Source organism: Microtus oregoni, unplaced genomic scaffold (assembly GCF_018167655.1).
Source record: "Microtus oregoni isolate MIOR12 unplaced genomic scaffold, Mior012 000035F_ref0000213, whole genome shotgun sequence".
Taxonomy (NCBI): domain Eukaryota; kingdom Metazoa; phylum Chordata; class Mammalia; order Rodentia; family Cricetidae; genus Microtus; species Microtus oregoni.
This window is the reverse complement of record NW_024543094.1, coordinates 14,876,945-14,893,909: the sequence shown is the minus strand read 5'-3', so window position 1 is coordinate 14,893,909 and position 16,965 is coordinate 14,876,945. Positions and strand designations below refer to the sequence as shown.

The 16,965-nt window shown below is 45.8% G+C and overlaps 1 protein-coding gene across 1 annotated transcript in view; it reads left to right on the top strand.

Annotated features, from left to right (window-relative positions):
- Itih5 (inter-alpha-trypsin inhibitor heavy chain 5) overlaps positions 1–16,392 on the top strand; it is a 90,720-nt gene extending 74,328 nt beyond the window's left edge. The window contains exons 9-14 of the mRNA XM_041630775.1: positions 1,147–1,456; positions 3,885–4,444; positions 5,840–5,893; positions 8,688–8,804; positions 11,761–12,138; positions 13,795–16,392. Coding sequence (XP_041486709.1) covers positions 1,147–1,456; positions 3,885–4,444; positions 5,840–5,893; positions 8,688–8,804; positions 11,761–12,138; positions 13,795–14,123 — 1,748 coding nt within the window. The 3' untranslated portion in view covers positions 14,124–16,392. The remainder of the gene's footprint in view (positions 1–1,146; positions 1,457–3,884; positions 4,445–5,839; positions 5,894–8,687; positions 8,805–11,760; positions 12,139–13,794) is intronic.
- Positions 16,393–16,965: the final 573 nt, after the last annotated feature.

The following is a 16,965-nucleotide window of genomic DNA, read 5'->3' as shown; positions in this document are numbered from 1 at the left end:
ACAGTATGCAAAACACTCCGGCCAGCCTTCCTCCATCTGAAGATTCCCATTTCCTTATAGTCATTTTTCATCCAGTGATTGCAACTGCTTTATCATTGGACAGGGGAAATTAAATATTAGATTAATATCATAGTTATTATCTATAGCAGAAATTGACAAGACTGTGAAGTCCTTCCTCATTGTAGCCCCTAAGTCCTAATATGTTTCTTAACACACGATGCATGCTCGGTGATTATCTGCTAATTTGACTTATGCTAATGATATTGCTTACTATTAGAATGGTGTGTTTCACCGAGAGGCAATAAACATCTTTAGAAATAAGTTAATATGTATTATATTCATTTGGAACCCAAACCTAAGAATCCATATTTGTTTTCTATCTTCTTTCTTTCTTTCTTTTCTTTCTTTCTTTCTTTCTTATTTCTTTATTCCTCTCTCCCCTCTCTCTCTTCTATGTATTTGTGTATAACTATGAATTTATGCGCACCTCATGTGTGCAGGTGCCCATGTGGTCCAGCGGAGGGCAATGTTCCCTGGATCAGTTGTGAGCTGCCTGATTCTGGGTCCTCCACAAAAACAGTAAGAGCTCTTAACCACTAAGCTATCTCTCATTTATTTTTTTTCTTGACACTCATTGCCCAGCCCTTTGCTGGAGCAAACCAGAGGACTCTGCATTCTCTATGAAATGTCCTTTCAAGGTTGGAGCACAGCTCCTGAAGCTTGATTTCCTGGCTTTGAATCCAGCTCCACCGTCAATTAGCCATTTGCCTCTTTCCTCGTCATAAAATGAGAGGTTGGCAAGCACCTGGCACTCAGAGTAAAATAGTTCAACTATTTCACGTGTGCTGAAGGACCCTAGCAGATAAGGGGTCTGTTCTCCTTAAGCGTCAGATGTGGTCTTGATTTTTATCTGACTCAGTAGTCCCCTTTCTGGTTCCTGGGCATTCAGTGAACTCTCAGAGGAATGGTTGGGCAACTCTGCTTGTGGAGAGGACCCAGTGCTGGTGAGCGGACAGAAGATGCCACGCCTTAGAAGAGCCTTGATTCTGAGCCCTGATAGGCCTTTGCTACATGCATGTGGCAGTACATTCAGAGGTAGAAGGTGACTTGCAAAGCCATGAGCTGTCCTGTGTTGATGTTCTCCAGGTACAGACATCAATGGGGCCCTGCAGAAGGCCATCAAACTGCTCAACAATTACGTGGCCCAGAACGACATTGAAGATCGGAGCGTGTCCCTCATCGTCTTCCTCACGGATGGGAAACCCACCTTCGGGGAGACCAACACCCTGAAGATTCTGAGCAACACCAAGGAAGCCACTGGAGGTCAGATCTGCATCTTCACCATCGGCATTGGCAACGACGTGGACTTCAAACTGCTGGAGAAGCTGTCGCTGGAGAACTGTGGTCTTACACGACGAGTTCATGAGGAGGAGAAGGCAGGAGCACAACTCATTGGGTCTGTTGTCTGTCTTCTCATAACCAGAGGCCGGGGCGGGGCCTAAGGAGAGATGCAGTAAGAATCCAGAGCTGAGGATAACATTGTAACCAGAGGCCAGGGCAGGAGCTGAGTGTAGATGCAGTAAGAATCCAGAGCTGAGGATAACGTTGTAACCAGAGGCTGAGGAGATCTATGTCTGGGCCTTATCCTCACATCTGCTGGAAATAAAGCCAGCTCACTGCATTGAAGAATTATTGCAGTGTGTTTTAGTCCCATTTTAAAAAAAATTATTTACTTTGTGGCACTAGTAATTGGACCGAGGGTCTTGTGTATGCTAAGTAAACGATTCACCCACTGATGAGATAACCCTTCTGTTATTTTAGTTTGAGATGTGGGTCTTGCTAAATTCCTCATATGGTCTTGAACTTGTGACCCTCCTGTCTCAGCCCCTACAGTAGACAGGGATTACCTGGGTGTACCACGCTGCCTGCCTCATAATGTGCTTTGAAACCAGTCTGATTTGAGTTTAATATGTGACTTTAGGTAGGCTTTTAAGACTGCCAGTGCCTCAGTTTCCTCTTCTGCATCATAAGGGTTATAACTGATGGTTGTTAATGGGAAAAGTTAAAGTTTTGGCACAGTGACTATTGCACATTAATGTCATGTAGGGTTATAATTAATAGCATGATAGTTTAAATAACTGGTAAAATGATGTTATAATTTGAAGTAAAATAATCAATTAAAACTGATGAAAACTCAAATCAATTTTTTTTTTGTGGAAAAAATAGTGGTAGAAAATCTAGAACTTAGATTTCCTAAGACAGAATTACTTTGTCTCAGATAACATGTTATTGATCATGGCATATGATTTTTTTTGTTGGTTGAATTAAGTGCTGTCTCCAGGTTCAGCACAATGTAACTCAAGCTTCAGTGTGCACATATGGGGTCTATTTCAAAGGAAGAGCCTGCTTTATCTAGATTTTGGTAGCCACAGTCAAAGAAATTTATGAATCATAAGCCTGACTGACAGTCTCTGAGCTATGCAATCAACACAGGCGGTTGCTAAGGGACTGGCCACCATTTTTCTCCTCGGATGTCAATGAAAGAGTTAAGTGAGCACATAGATCTGCTTCCTACATCATAAAAAATTATTCAAAACCAGATTCAAAGAGAGAAAACTTACTGCACCATAGAACAAAAATCAGGAGGTCACAAGGAAAAGCAATTTCATTGAAACCGTTAGCTACACGGCCGTTCTGCTGGAAATGCCTTCCATACCTTGCATTTCCTGAGAACTTAAAACAAGCCCAATTTTTTTTATATATCCATCATTTCCTATGATCCTCACAGATTTCTAGAAGATAAGTAGATAAGGTAGAAGTTACGATGCCGTACAGACACCTTTGGCTGTAAAGGCTTACTAAGTGGTTTAACGTCCTTTGATAGTTGATGCAGCTTAGCCTCTACTCCAGATAGTCATTCTGGGGCCCAGGACTTCATCGCTCTATGCCTCACTTCCTTAGGAGTTATCCTTATCTGCAATGTTGTAATTAAGTCTAAGTCCTTTCTGATTTTTAGTCCCAGCAAGAATAAAAGCCACAAAAGTGAGCACACGCTATCTTCCTGTGTCTTGGAAGATGGACATACAATTCCTAGCTTTTGTTCATGGGCGAAAGTGTGACCTCATGGCCATAACCATCCACAACAGAATCTGGGGATTTTCCTTTGTAGGTAGATGGACATGTGCCTAGTTAGAAAACTACCTTTTAAAAAGGAGAGGATAGACTTAGGGAGACAGCTAGTAGTTGTGAAAGGGATACCGTTAACTTCGCAGCCTACCTACATTCCCCCTACATTGGGGGAAATAGGGCCACATGTCCCAAGATGGTGGTGGAGAGAGACCCCACAGCCTTCACTGTCTAGGCCGTTGAAAAGGGAGTGTCCATCGCGTCATTTCAGGGCCACAGGAAGTGCTAATGGAAACATGCTGTGTCCCTCAGAAGCTCTTAGAGTCAAGACAAGAGTGCCCAAGATTAACCTGCTGCTTCAAGCACCTTTGTAACATGCATTCGAATTCAAGAAACAAATTACGCGGAAACCTTGGAGAAACTTTAGGTGTGTAGAAAGGAAATATAGCAAATGTTTTGAGGAATTTTGAAGTTGTACCCCATGAAGACTATTTCAAGAAACCAAAGGTTGATGTAGGCAACGGGAGATTTTAATTAATTCCAAGGAGGCTGCTGTCCCAGGAAGCTTTGTGAAGGAGCGAAGGCTCACTCATTAGAGAGGCTCTAGTGACTGCTATGCCATCTGCTATCAGAATCCTGCACTAACTGTAGTGCAGGGGACGATCCCGTGCATAGTAGACCCACACCCTCTGCAAACCTGATTTCCTCCTGGACTGTAGCCCAGGCAGCTCCTGATTCACTCTGTCCTTCCTCTGCAGGTTCTATGACGAGATTCGGACCCCGCTTCTCTCTGACATCCGCATCGATTATCCCCCGGATGTAGTGGAGCATGCCACCAGAACCCTGTTTCCCAATTACTTTAATGGCTCCGAGATCATCATTGCTGGGAAGATGGTAGACAGGAAGTTTGATCAGTTCCACGTGGAAGTCACTGCAAGCAACAGTAAGAAATTTGTCATCCTGAAAAAAGACATCCCCGTGGAGTCTCAAAAGCTGGGGAATGACGTCACAGTGACCGCTGGGCCTACCAGTGACAGTGGGAAGGACCCCAACCACATCGAGCGTCTTTGGAGCTACCTCACTGTGAAGGAACTACTGAGCTCCTGGGTACAGAGCAGCAGCGAGCAAGAGAAGGAACAGCTGAGGCAGAAGGCCCAGGCTTTAGCCTTGAATTACCACTTCCTGACCCCCTTCACCTCCATGAAGCTGAAGAAGCCAGGGTTCCACACAGGCGGGCTGGAGGAGAGCCGCGGCATGTCGGCAGCCACAGGCCCTGAGACGGTGGTGCAGAGCCTGCGAGGAGCCGACGTGCAGCCAGGTAGCAAGGTCTCAGGAGTGGCCTGTGTGTGAGTGCAAATTCCTTGTAAGGTCAAGGAAACCTCAGCAGAAGTCTGTTTTCTGTTCGCATCTTGCAATTCTTATAAACAATGACCATATATGAAGTGCACACTCACCAGATGCCCTCTCAAATAGCTAAACTCGTCATAAAGCGTAGCTCAGAAGAGCCGTGAAAAGAATGGCAGGAGGCTGAGAAACGTTACCCACTGATGTCAGCGCCTCAGGCTCAGACAGAAGGACAGTGAGTTCGAGCTCAGCCTGGGCTATGTAGTCAGATTCTGTCTCAACAAAATAGAAACAAATACTAAATATGCACTTTTTAAAAAGTGTGGACACTTGCCGTTTGATGTCAGTTGACAGAGTCCTTAGTGACAGGAGGAACTTTAAACAAAGCCAAGGGTTGCAATGTTACTACCGCCAGCATGTGGAAAGCAGCCTGGCTTTTCTTGTATAACGCTTTTTATTGATCCTGTCAAATGTTCACCTCTTAGAGAGGAGACAGAAGTTAACCAGACCCTCCCAGAATCCCACAAATGTTAGCTAATAATTTCTCACGTTAAGCTCTGACAAACATTCAATGGCAGAGAGAACATGAAGTTAGGATCCCTGGGCCCTTCCGCGCAGCTGTGAAATCCGGAACACTTGTGGACCTCCCCGCAAGTACAGTTGCTTGCCTAGAAGTGGGGATAATAATAAGTTCCATGAAGGTCCATTGGCAGGACTGACTATTCAGCTTGAGTCCTTTGGCATAGAATGAGTGTTCTAGTACTTTTAGCAGTCTCTTTCTCTCCCCTGGGGCGTGTAGTTCTCAAAATGAATTGAGGATTTTGGGTCCGCATGCGCAAGCTTCTTCCTGTTTCAGATGCAGCTTCTGCTGGCAAAGTTAGTGATTCTTCATTCAGATTTACTTAGTTGAAATGATATTTTGTTTATTTATTTTATCGCATTCATTTATTGCGTGTGTGTGTGTGTGCTCCTGTGGGATGGTGGTTCACGGAACACAAGGAGAGGTCGGAGGACAACATGAAGGAGTTGGGCTTTTCCCCCTCTATTCTGTAAGTCTCAGGGATTGAACTTAGGTTGTCAGGCTCGGTGTCAACTTGAGTGCCTTTACCTGATGAGTCATCTTGCAGGCCCTAGATTATGTGCAGAGCGTCTTTTTAATTCTTTTATTTTTGTCTCATTGTTTGATATAGGGTCTCGCTCTATAGCCCAGGCTAGCCTGGAATTTGTGATCTTTGCCTTTTTTGATTCTTACAATTATTACAAACATATCTGAAACCTGTTACGGGCTTCTCATCTTCAGCTGCTCTTCTCTGTGCCTCTCCACACATCTCTAGCACATAACAACTATTCTTTTCTGTGTCTCTTTCAGGATCTGCTCTCAAGAAATCATATAGCCCAAGAATTAAAATCACTAAAACATCAGGTAAGATGAGTAAGGAATTTTTGGAATTCTCTGAAGCCAGTAAAAACAGGAGCTCACAGAATGTGTTCCCATAACCTGTTTCATTCAGCAGCATGAGACACATAAACTAGAACCATCACAAGTCATTTTATGAACACCACAGAGATGACCCAAGAGAGGAGATGGAGAGCGGAGGCTTCTTTTGCTCATTGTTGGCTTTAAAGGACCCTGGGTTTTAGAGAGCTGATCTATGCATCCAGCCTCTTCTGTCCCAAAGATAAAAATGGTGTTAGAAAAATAAAGATATCTGGCTGTATAGGCAGTTTTTCTTTTTAAAATTTTTTTGCTGTTTTTGAATCCTTGGCTTTGAAGGGAAGCAGAGACTGAAGACATAGTAAAATTTCTTTTTTGGCAGCATCTTCCAAGTGTATAATATAGTAAGAATCTGGATGGAAGAATGTCTGGGCTTTATTCTCCCAATGGCCAGAGGTGCATGTTCACAAAGCCAGGGACACCGCAGTGATTAGCCGTGGGGCTAGAAGCACGAAGAGTTTCACGGAAAGAATGCACTTTCTAAAGCACAGATGTGCTGTGGAATCCAGGTCAACCTTCTCTGGGATACTGCCTGTGGCGCTGATTGCTGGACTCCTCCACACACTGGTGGAACAAGCAACAACTTCCCTTGTACTGGATCAGGGTGGAAATGATGTTTTCAGCGTGGTAGGAACTGCCAGACAAAGTTCAGGCGAGCTATGTCCTACACACCTGTGCCAAAGGCGACAAGAAACGGTGTCTCCTTTAGATATTTTGTCTCTACCATCAAGGCAGATACTTTGAATTCTCCAACAACACCCCCCATATGTTCGTGGGGGGGGGGGTGTACATGTGTGTGGCTGTCAGAGGAAAACCTCCAGACTCATTTCTTAGGTACCTTCTACCTTTCATATGAGACAGGATCTTCCCTGATTCAGGACTTCCGGTAGGGAGAGTAGCTGATGTCCAGCTTACAGGGATCCGCCTCTCTCACCGTCATCCAGATTAAAAGGCACAAGCTACCACACCTGGCTTTTTACATGCTCTCTAGGGATTGAGCTCAGGCCCCTAGACTTGGGAGGCAACGGCCTGTACTAACTGAGCTCCATCCTCACCTTGTATTTCTTTATGTTCCATTCACGTGGGACTTGAGGCTCGTCACAGTGAGAGATATGGGATTCTCTCTGTCTTTCCTGAGAGACAGTCCTGAAGGAAAGGGGGATTCAGCAGTCACGGGGGAGACAGGAATTTCCTTGCAGCTTGAAAAGACTGAACTCCTCCAGACACACAGTTCTAACCCACACCCCCCCCCCCCGCTTCATGTCCACATATTCACACCGAGCAGAGAGTTATTCCCAATCACATGGTCTTATGTATAAGTCAGAGAGAAACTGAATTTCCTACGAAATAAGAGAAGACTATGGGTCTTGATTCTCAGGAGGGTCTGCTGAGGAACAGGTAACACTGTTTCTAACAGAAGTAGAAACCAAAAGAGACAAAGAATAGGGCTGAGGCTTATACCTTCTGTGTGACCCGAAAGGGAGACTTCTGCCATCATCACTGACTGTACTACATGACCTTCTAGTGATTTTCACACTCTGCCTGGCACTGCCTTGGGCTCCACTGTGAGTACCAAGTGTTACAAGCAGCCCACACTATATGGTTAATGAGACTGTGTAGAGGGAGTGTCCAACCTGTTGACATTGTGACGTGATGTGCATTCTGCAGAATTTACAGAGTCACAGTCTAGAACTAACAAGTGGGTTACCAAAAGGGAAGAAAAATCCATGATGAGGTTGGGGAGATGGCTTAGTAGGGAAGAGCACTTACTGTACAAGTCTAAGGAGCTGAGTTTGAATCCTAGCAGCTGTGTCAAAATCCAGATTTGGCCACACTATACCTGTGATGTCCAGTGCCATGGGCACAGAAACAGGAGAATTTGGGTATACGCACTCAAAAACTCCATAATAATTTAAGTAAGTTTAAATTTTGTGTTGGCCTGATTCATACCTATCCTCAGGGTGAGGACTGGATATTCCAGACTTCCTTGGTGAAGGATTATTCCCCATGGCACTCTTGGCATGGACGAGAAAGGATCTCCATTCTTTCATTCTTTTAAGATGTATTTATTCTTATTTTATATCTCCATTCTTTCATTCTTTTAAGATGTATTTATTCTTATTTTATGAGTTTGAGTGTTCTGCCTACATGTCTGTCTGTGTACTACTAGCATGCCGGGCCCACGGAGACCAGGGGAGGGTGTCTGGTTCCTGGAACAGGAGTTGTCGGTGGCTGTGAACCTCCGTGTGGGTGCTTGGAACTGGCCTGAATCAATCCTCTGCAAGCCAGCCACTGCTCTGAGCCACCGAGCCATCTCTTCAGCTCTGGTGCGTCATTCCTCACCGAGGCAGTTAAGGGACAAGGGAAATGATAGGCATAGACCCGTGGGAAGTCAGACTCAGCAGCAGTCGGAAATGTGTAAAACATGTCCCTTCTCGTTTCTCATCATCGTACCTCTCAAGGCTTAGCTGTCTCAGATATGATGGAAACACTATTACATCCAAATTCAGGAGACCAGGAGTCAGTCTACCCTCACCATGTACAAGCTGCATAACTTTGGGCCATCATTACACTTCTGTATATTTTCCTTCTTTAGCACTGAGAATACTATTCTTTCAGCCTTCTGGTTATGATTAAAGAAATGGTCCATCTGATAACGTAAAGTAGTATTTATACAAAACAATTTTTTTCTTTTCTTTTCTTTTTCTCTTGCTCCCGGTAGTGGATGGTGATCCCCATTTTGTTGTGGATTTCCCCTTAAGCAAACTCACTGTCTGCTTTAACATTGACGGAGAGCCCGGGGACATCCTACGGTTGGTCTCTGATCACCTGGGCTCTGGTAAGTACTACCTTCCCTTATGGTTCCTAGGCAAAGCCTGGGGACGGCGCATTTCATTCTCTGTGCTGAAGGTGAATGGCCAATTATAGAAGAAAGACATCCTGGATGCTCAGCATGTACCGATTGGTAAGGGCACTGTACAAAGTTTCTGGACACAGAAGCAAACCCTTACTTTATACCCCAGTGTGGCCTTGGGCCTGCACCTTAGCAGCTGTAGTGGCCATCATGTGAAATGGAGGTTGTACTGTTCTGTCTCATGGGCTATTACATACATGATTGAATCATGGGTAGGAACACTCACCTGCTATAGTAATTTATCACATCTTACTGTCATTATGTCTGTCCACTCAGAAGCTGTGGCGGTAGGCAGGTCATAGTCCCTGGAGACTTCTGTTGAAAGCCCAAACAGAAAATACATAGATCATGAATTTATGTGAACAGAGATTTGGCTACCTTAGGCTCTTGAGAGACGAGGTATAAGAAATGAGCATAGGAAGTGCTTTCTGAGCACACTGCAGGTGACTCCTTGCTTGGGGACAGCCATGTGGACAGCAATACAGCACAGCACAGTGAGGGCATGTGCCTTCCAGTATTGCTAGGTACTCAGCAGTAAGTGTCCTGGCAAGGCAGATTATAACCCACAGGTGGCATTTGTGATGGAATTACATGAAGTTTGCTTCCCCGATCTCCTTTATCAGATGGTTTTCTTGCAGGCTGTCCTCACTTCATTTCAGTGTCTGGGCTGAAACACCCTGAACAAAGTAACCTGGGGAGAAAAGGCTTGTTTTATCTCATAATCCCAGGTTATACTTCATTACTGTGAGGAACGAAAAGAGGCAGGAACTTAAAGAAGCTTGTCATAGCACATCCATAGTCAAGAACAGAAAGCAATGTCTCCGCTCTTATACAGTTCAGGACCCTCTGCCTAGGGCATGGTGCTGCCCACAGTAGACTGGGCCTTCCTTCATCAATCAACTGAAGACAACATCCTACAGACATGCCTCCCAGGACAACCCAATGTAGACAATCTGTCCTGGAGAGTCTCTTCCCAGCTGATTCCAGGCTGTGTCTGCTTGACAAGGCTCTCTATCACATAGCTCTTTCTAGCCTCAAAGTTAAATCTCTTTTTTCTAGAAAGGCAGCTGGCATTGAGTCAGTGATCTAACCATATCCCTCCATGGAGACACTCCTTCTAAAGAGCTTAATAAGATTTGACTGTGTAACATCCTTTGTGTTTTGAATGCTTTGTCTTCAAATGATGGCAGTGTTTGGGGGAAGCTATAGAACTCAGGAGATAGGGCTTATTTAGAGGAAGAAAGTCACTATTACTATTGTGTCCCTGGGAAGGGACACATATGTTTTGCATGGCTCCTTGCTGTTATGCTATCTGCTTCCTGGTCCCAACCCTCATTGAGATTCTCTGCCACATTGTCCCACTACCATGAAGAGCACTGCCTCATCGTGCCTTTTGTACCAGGACAAGATTTCTTCTTCTAAGAATGCTTTATGTCTAACACCTGCTCCTGATAATATACTTTTCTTAAATATCGCTGATGTGACTAAAAGAAGCTTTCATACTGTGCCAACCAATGATACATGACCTTCTGATTTGTTCTTTGTTTGAATACTATATAATGAAAACATTAATTTAGTAAAATTGCAGCAGATTTCAACTACAAAAAAAAGAACTGAAATACCCCTGAAGCTGTGAACCAAAATAAACCACTCTTATTCCTTAGAAACCATTCTGATTTCACTTAGACGTTTGTCATAGCAGCAAAAGGGGAACTAATTATGTACCAGCCTTTTATTAGTGAAAGTTACTTTTCCTGAAATCAAAGCATACAACATGCATCAAACTCATTTCCAAATACCCCAATTGCAACTGCATCTGTTTACTGTGCAGTGGCACTGCGCTGAACGCTGGGATCCAGCTCCCAGGTTTCCCGGAGGCTGGAAAGGTGCAGTTGTACTTGTGATGTAGTAAACAGAGAGGAAGTTGCACTCAAGGGCAGTGAATGGCTTTCACACAAGCCTCCTTCTGTGATACCGCTTCCCTATTCTCTTAGGCTTTATACTCCCCCCACATTTTATAAAACAAGAAACTTCAGATTCAATTTTTAGCTGGCATTTGCAAGGGTGAACTCATATTGGGGAGAAGAAAGTCACCTTCTGAATTAAAAAAAAAGGCATCTGAGCTTTGAATCCTGCTCAGCGATATCAAAGGATCTAAATTATGATTATTGACAGCTTGTAGACGCAGTATCCATCAAAACGACACCAGCAGACACTAGAATGTCACAAGAATGCAAATGCATGAAGATATTCATCACTTTCTATGACCCAAACCTACATCTCCCTTCATATATTCCTATATTTAAGCATGGAAAGAAAGACATTCATGGCTTTTCTCATTCACTCACTCAGTCACCAACCACTAAGCGGCCCATAGGTATAGTTCAGACAATAGTCTTGGTGACAGATAGAAAGATAAGAAAGGTAGAAGGACATTCACTAGATACGGTCAATGGCTTTCTGTATCAATGACAAAACGTGTGACATTAAACTTAAGGGAGAAGGATTTACTCAGGGTCCTGGTTTCAGAGGTTCATTACATTGTTCCATCAATTCTGGGCCCACGGTGAGGCAAAGAATCATGGTAGGAGAAGAACGAGACAGAGGGGGCTCACATCATGGCTGACAGTAAGTAGAGAGTCGGAGAAACAATAGGGTGGCACAAGATCCTCTCAACGATTCATCTCCCAAGGACCCTCTTCTCTCCAAGTGACCCCTACCTTGTAATTTCCATGACCTCTTAAAACAGAACCATGATTTGAGAGATTGGCCCTTGGCATGTGCCTCTGGAGAGGCAGTTCAAATGCAAACCATAACAGATGTCTTTAGCCAGGACATGGGCATGGCTTTTCTAACCACTCTTCTCTTCTTGGCCTTTGAGGTGTGACCGTGAATGGAGAGCTTATTGGGGCCCCAGCACCTCCAAATGGTCACAAGAAACAGCGCACATACTTTAGCACCATCACCATCCTCATCAACCGGCCAGAGAGATCTTACCTTGAGATCACACCAAACAGGGTCATCATGGATGGCGGAGACAGGCTGGTTCTCCCCTGCAACCAGAGTGTGGTGGTAGGGAGCCGGGGACTGGAGGTGTCGGTGTCTGCCAACGCCAACGTCACTGTCACCATCCAGGGTACCATTGCCTTCGTCATCCTCATTCACCTCTACAAAAAGCCAGCACCCTTCCAGCGAAACCACCTGGGCTTCTATATTGCCAATAGCAAAGGACTTTCCAGCAATTGCCATGGCCTGTTAGGTAGGTGGCTGCATATCTCAGTCTGTTATCGGAGGATAGAACGGGGTGTCCTGGAAGGGCATTCATGTGGCCAGTATGAGCTTGACAGAAGATTACAGCGGGAGTGTGGTCCTGTGTTAAGTTATCCTTCAGCATCTTATGAAGATGTTGGATCCAGGATCTCTCAAGAGACTAAACTCTAAGGATGCTCGAAAGTCCCTTGTATAAAACATGCAGCATTTGCATCAAACCTACTAACATTCCTCTCTCCATTTTAAATAACTTCCGGATTACTTACCATACCCAAAGCACTGTGAGTCCCATGCAAGTAATTGCTGGATTGCATTGTTTATGGGATAATGACAGGAAGGAAGTCCACACGTTCACTACCAGTGTATGTTCCCCCATGTATATTAAATCTGCATTGACAAAAATGCCAGAACTTCACATGCAGAAAGCCCGACTTCATATATCCTGGGAAAATTAGGTTACTTTTTTGGTATGCATATGTTCATGTATGTGTGGGCTATGTGTGCATATGAGAGTCAGAGGACAAATCTGGGTATCGTTTCTCAGATGCCTTCTACTTTTTGTTTGAGGCAGGGCCTCTCACCAGCCTACAACTTCCGTATAGCTATAGACTAGTTGGCTCGTGGTATTCCAGGGAGTCTCTTGTCTCCACCCCACACCCAGCCATCTTTGGAATTTACAAACAGATGCCACCATGCCTGCCTTTATGATGCTCTCCAGTGACCAAACTAAGGTCCTGAAGCTTGTGGAGTCAGGATGTTGCTGACTGAGCCATCTCCCCAGTCCTGAAATGTGTATTTCTTGTTTCATGGGTGGGTCTTATACACTAGTTCTCACTGGACTTCCGAGAACTCAAAGAGATGGGAGCAGTCCTCCAAAGAGCTGGTTTCTCGCCCATTCTGCAAGAAGAAGCAGATCCAGGGCAGTTCAGCCCTGAGCACGAGAGGCGGATGCCTTTCTCAGGAGTCATCTGTGTTGTTGTGAGCAGCGGGCAGGCCATGCTGGCTGGCCTTCCTCAGTGTGCAATCTCACGTGGGCCCTCTGCCCAAAACTAAAACCTGAGTCATTTTCAGAGCTCGGTTTAGAAGGCAGGATTTCCTGGCAGTTGAGCTCGTGTGTTTCATTGTGTTTGGCTGCCAAGCACAAGCACTGTCTCACAGATGCAGATCCACGTTCCCTTGGCCAGAGCAATGCCCTCGCTTGACCTGGAAAATTCTGAGGCTGAGTGTCAGGGCCGAACTGAGCTGACTGCTTCCACTACTCTACCCCAGTACATAGCAGCGAGGGGATGGTGCGAGGGGGGTCTGTTACCAAGGAAAGGAGAGGAAAGACATGGCCCCGTGTCCTACTTAGCAGCTACCATGCTGTCCTCCCAATTTAGCCGAGATTGCGCTAACTCTGGCTCAGCCTTAGCAGCTGGGCAGTTTCCAGAAGGGGCAGCCCGCGATGAGGAGAATCTCACTCTCTCCTCCCCACATAGTCTAGTACACAGGCTTTGTTACAGCCTGGGTAATAAATTAGTGCTGGGGGGGGGGGCGCTAGCCTAGGACAGTGGTCCATGAAAAACCCTCCTGCCCCTGAGACCAACGCTAGGTAGCAGCTGCTGTCTGTATTCAACTTACATCCGGTTTTTTTCCCCTCTCTCAGGTCAGTTCCTGAACCAGGATGCCAAACTTATAGAAGCTCCTGCAGTGTCTGGCAAGAATCTCAGTAATCAGCCATTTCCCGCAGAAGGGGTGCCTGAGGCTATCCTAAACGTGAAAGGGCGCCGAGTGCCAGTGGTCTGGAAACAAAGGAAGATTTATAATGGGCAAGAGCAGGTAGACTGCTGGTTTGACAGAAACAACGCTGCCAAGCTGATTGACGGGGTGTATAAGGACTACTTGGCCTCTCATCCATTTGACACGGAGAATACACTGGGCCTGAGAAAGTCCTGGAGAGCTGAGACTGGCAGTCTTCTTGAGGAGAGAGTCTAACAGGGAAGTGACTTTGGGTCTACTCTGGATGCAGCTTGCCTAGTTACCTGCACCTGCCTTAGCTCTTGCTATGAGCCGCACTCTGTAGCCTGCCCCCTGGTGGAGTGGAGGTCCAATGTCTGCTAGAGCAATGAGTCGGGACAGGAAGCCAGAGTGAAAATGCTACATTCTACTTCCCCTTCCTACCTTCCTCACCCCACCTCTAACAGACAACAATGATAGCACCAAGAGGAGAGGAGGTCTAATTAAGTAAAATTGTGTAGCACCTGGATTGACCACATTGTACTCTACCGTAAAATAACCTTTTCTGAGGGTCGCCATGGAATTTCGTTTCTCTGAACCAGTGTCCGAGTTTGGGCACCCTGCTTTTTGCCCTGTATTCATGCTTAGGAATCTCTTCAGTTCCCCTTTTCAGATGGTGCTCCCAACTTCTCTCAAGGTCATTTACATGGAGGTCAGGCCACCAAGCTTGCACACCAGTAATCCACATATTGGTTCGCTCTGAACGACTAAGTCTTTTCTTAGCAGAAGATTGCTTTTTTTTTCTGTTGTGAAATCTTACCTTTAAAAACTAGTTTCTATTGTAAAATTTTAGTTAAAAATAGGAAACTCAATATCCCAGATCCCGATCTCTTCCTGACTGGCTTTCCAGGTCTCTTGACCTGGCTGGTGGGTGCTTTCTATTTATTCTAATAAGTTAAATGCTTTTAATAAATAGGAAAACTCCCTGTGGGTGATTTTTACTAACCTGTCTTGGTGCTGAGGAGCCAGCTAGTTGAAAGATAAATCTTTTGCTCACAGCACTTCAGCTTTTTCTGTAAGTCCAACACTTTGTGGTTTTGCCTTTGGATATCCAGGAATTAGTAAAGTTTGTGAGAACAGTGCTGGCAGCAGAGAGAGACCTAGCCTAGGGTGAGCGGCTCAGCCTACCTGTGGGAAGAATCGACTTTTCATTCTTGGAAAGAAAGTGGATCCATGCCGGCAAGCATGGCTGTTGCTCCATGAACTAGCAACAGCACTGGATACCTGCACAAGACAGGGCCCCTTAATATTCCATCCACGATGGGCGGGGTCATGAGGCCCCACTCCTGCCGACAGAGCTATGGGCAGTTAGTAATTGCCTGAGAAAGGGGTGTCGTGTTTCTCAGTTGTAATATCTGCTGGTAAGGTGCCCTTGCTCAAGAAAATAACCGCCATATATTTACAACAAGCAACTACCCTAATTGAATACAGTGAATCACATCAACGTAAGAGACAGGAAATTAGGAGGGGACTCATGGGGAGAAGGAAGCCATAAGAGACGATCATAGGAAGTGTCAGAGTAGGATCAGAGCACATTAGGGATATGGCTAAAATTGTGAATGCATACGCGAAGTAAAAGAAAATCTAAGAACAATTCCCAGTCTCAGATGGGCACAAGCTAGGAGGTCAGTGTGAGGTTTAGTTGTCGGACTTAGACAGCTCTAAGCCCCCTAAGGAAAAGGTTACAGTCAGGAGGCTTCAAAAGATGAGCAAGTGTAGCTTTATCACGACTCTCCTCCAACAAGCCTGCCCATGGCATCCAAGAGCAAGGAAGATGCAGGAGCACCGGGAGCCGCCATCCTTCCACGCCGTGCCGTTCTTTGCTGTGCTTGGGCTTCTCAGGGCTGATGTGTGAGTGGCCGGCACTGAAACGGGTGAGCAGGCAGAGATGGAAATGAACAATGGAAGAAGGCGAAGAACGTGCCTGGGGGAAACGGAGTTTTGATGTGGACCAGAATGAAGGGCTCTGTGCTGTCCCCACAGAAGGTTTCTCCCATTAGGCACCGCGCCAAGGCGACCTCTGCAGTGAAACAGGAAGGCTGCTTGGCACTTGTAGAGAAATTCGCATCAAGAAAATTGTTCTCCTTCCTGTGGGAAGCATTTGGGGAGCACAATGGCATCCACATGTTCCTGTCTGACCCCACAGCAGCCGCAAGAGCCAGCTAGGGCTGCGTGAGTCTCTTTCTTTCTGGTCCATGAACCCACCAGGCCACAGCGGGTCAGCTGTGCTATTTATCTAACTCGCTGCGTTCCCAGGCTCATCTGTCCGTTTTCAAGCCAGGAGTGCAAAGATGAGCAACCCGTGTGGCTGCCAGATGTTTCCATCTTTTCAGGCTTAGAGAAAGAGAGGATCTCAGGGACCAATGCTGGTCCCATTGCATGTTCCAGGGACTTTCTTATTACATAAATCCCAGCTGGAGAGACAGCTCTGGAGCCAGGGGTAGGTGGTGTGGGTAAGGGTGGGAGGGGCAGCCTGGGAGGGGCAGCCCAGGGGTGGGAGGGCCAGCCCACCAGCCCACTGGGTTGAACTCAGAGAGATGATAGGGTGTGTTGTTCTCGATGTTGGCTTCACCGCTGACAGAAGGATATCATTAGCCAAGAGCAGTTTTTCTGTGCGCACGGGAGATGCCAGGGAGACGCCCACCACTCACTGCCCATCGCTCCTTCTCCTTTCTAGCAAAGAAATCAAATTAAAAGGTGACGGATTTCACTTAGAAGTTACTTTTTTTTAAAACTTTAGACAGATATTTCACAACAGCTCTCTCTCTCTCTCTCTCTCTCTCTCTCTCTCCCTCCTTCCCTCCCTCCCTCCCTCTCTCTCTCTCCCTCCCTCCCGGGAAAGCATTTACTACTCTATGATCTAAATTATCTGATAAAGCTAGGAAGCCCTGTCTGGGCACCCCAAACCACACAACAGGAGAGTTTTCATTTGACTGGGCGTGCGTGCTGTGGATAGAAAACTCACATGACAGCAAAGGAGAGGACGGTGCTTCCAAAGGGGAACCCGAGGCCGCTGAGCCACTTTCTTCAAGCTATATAA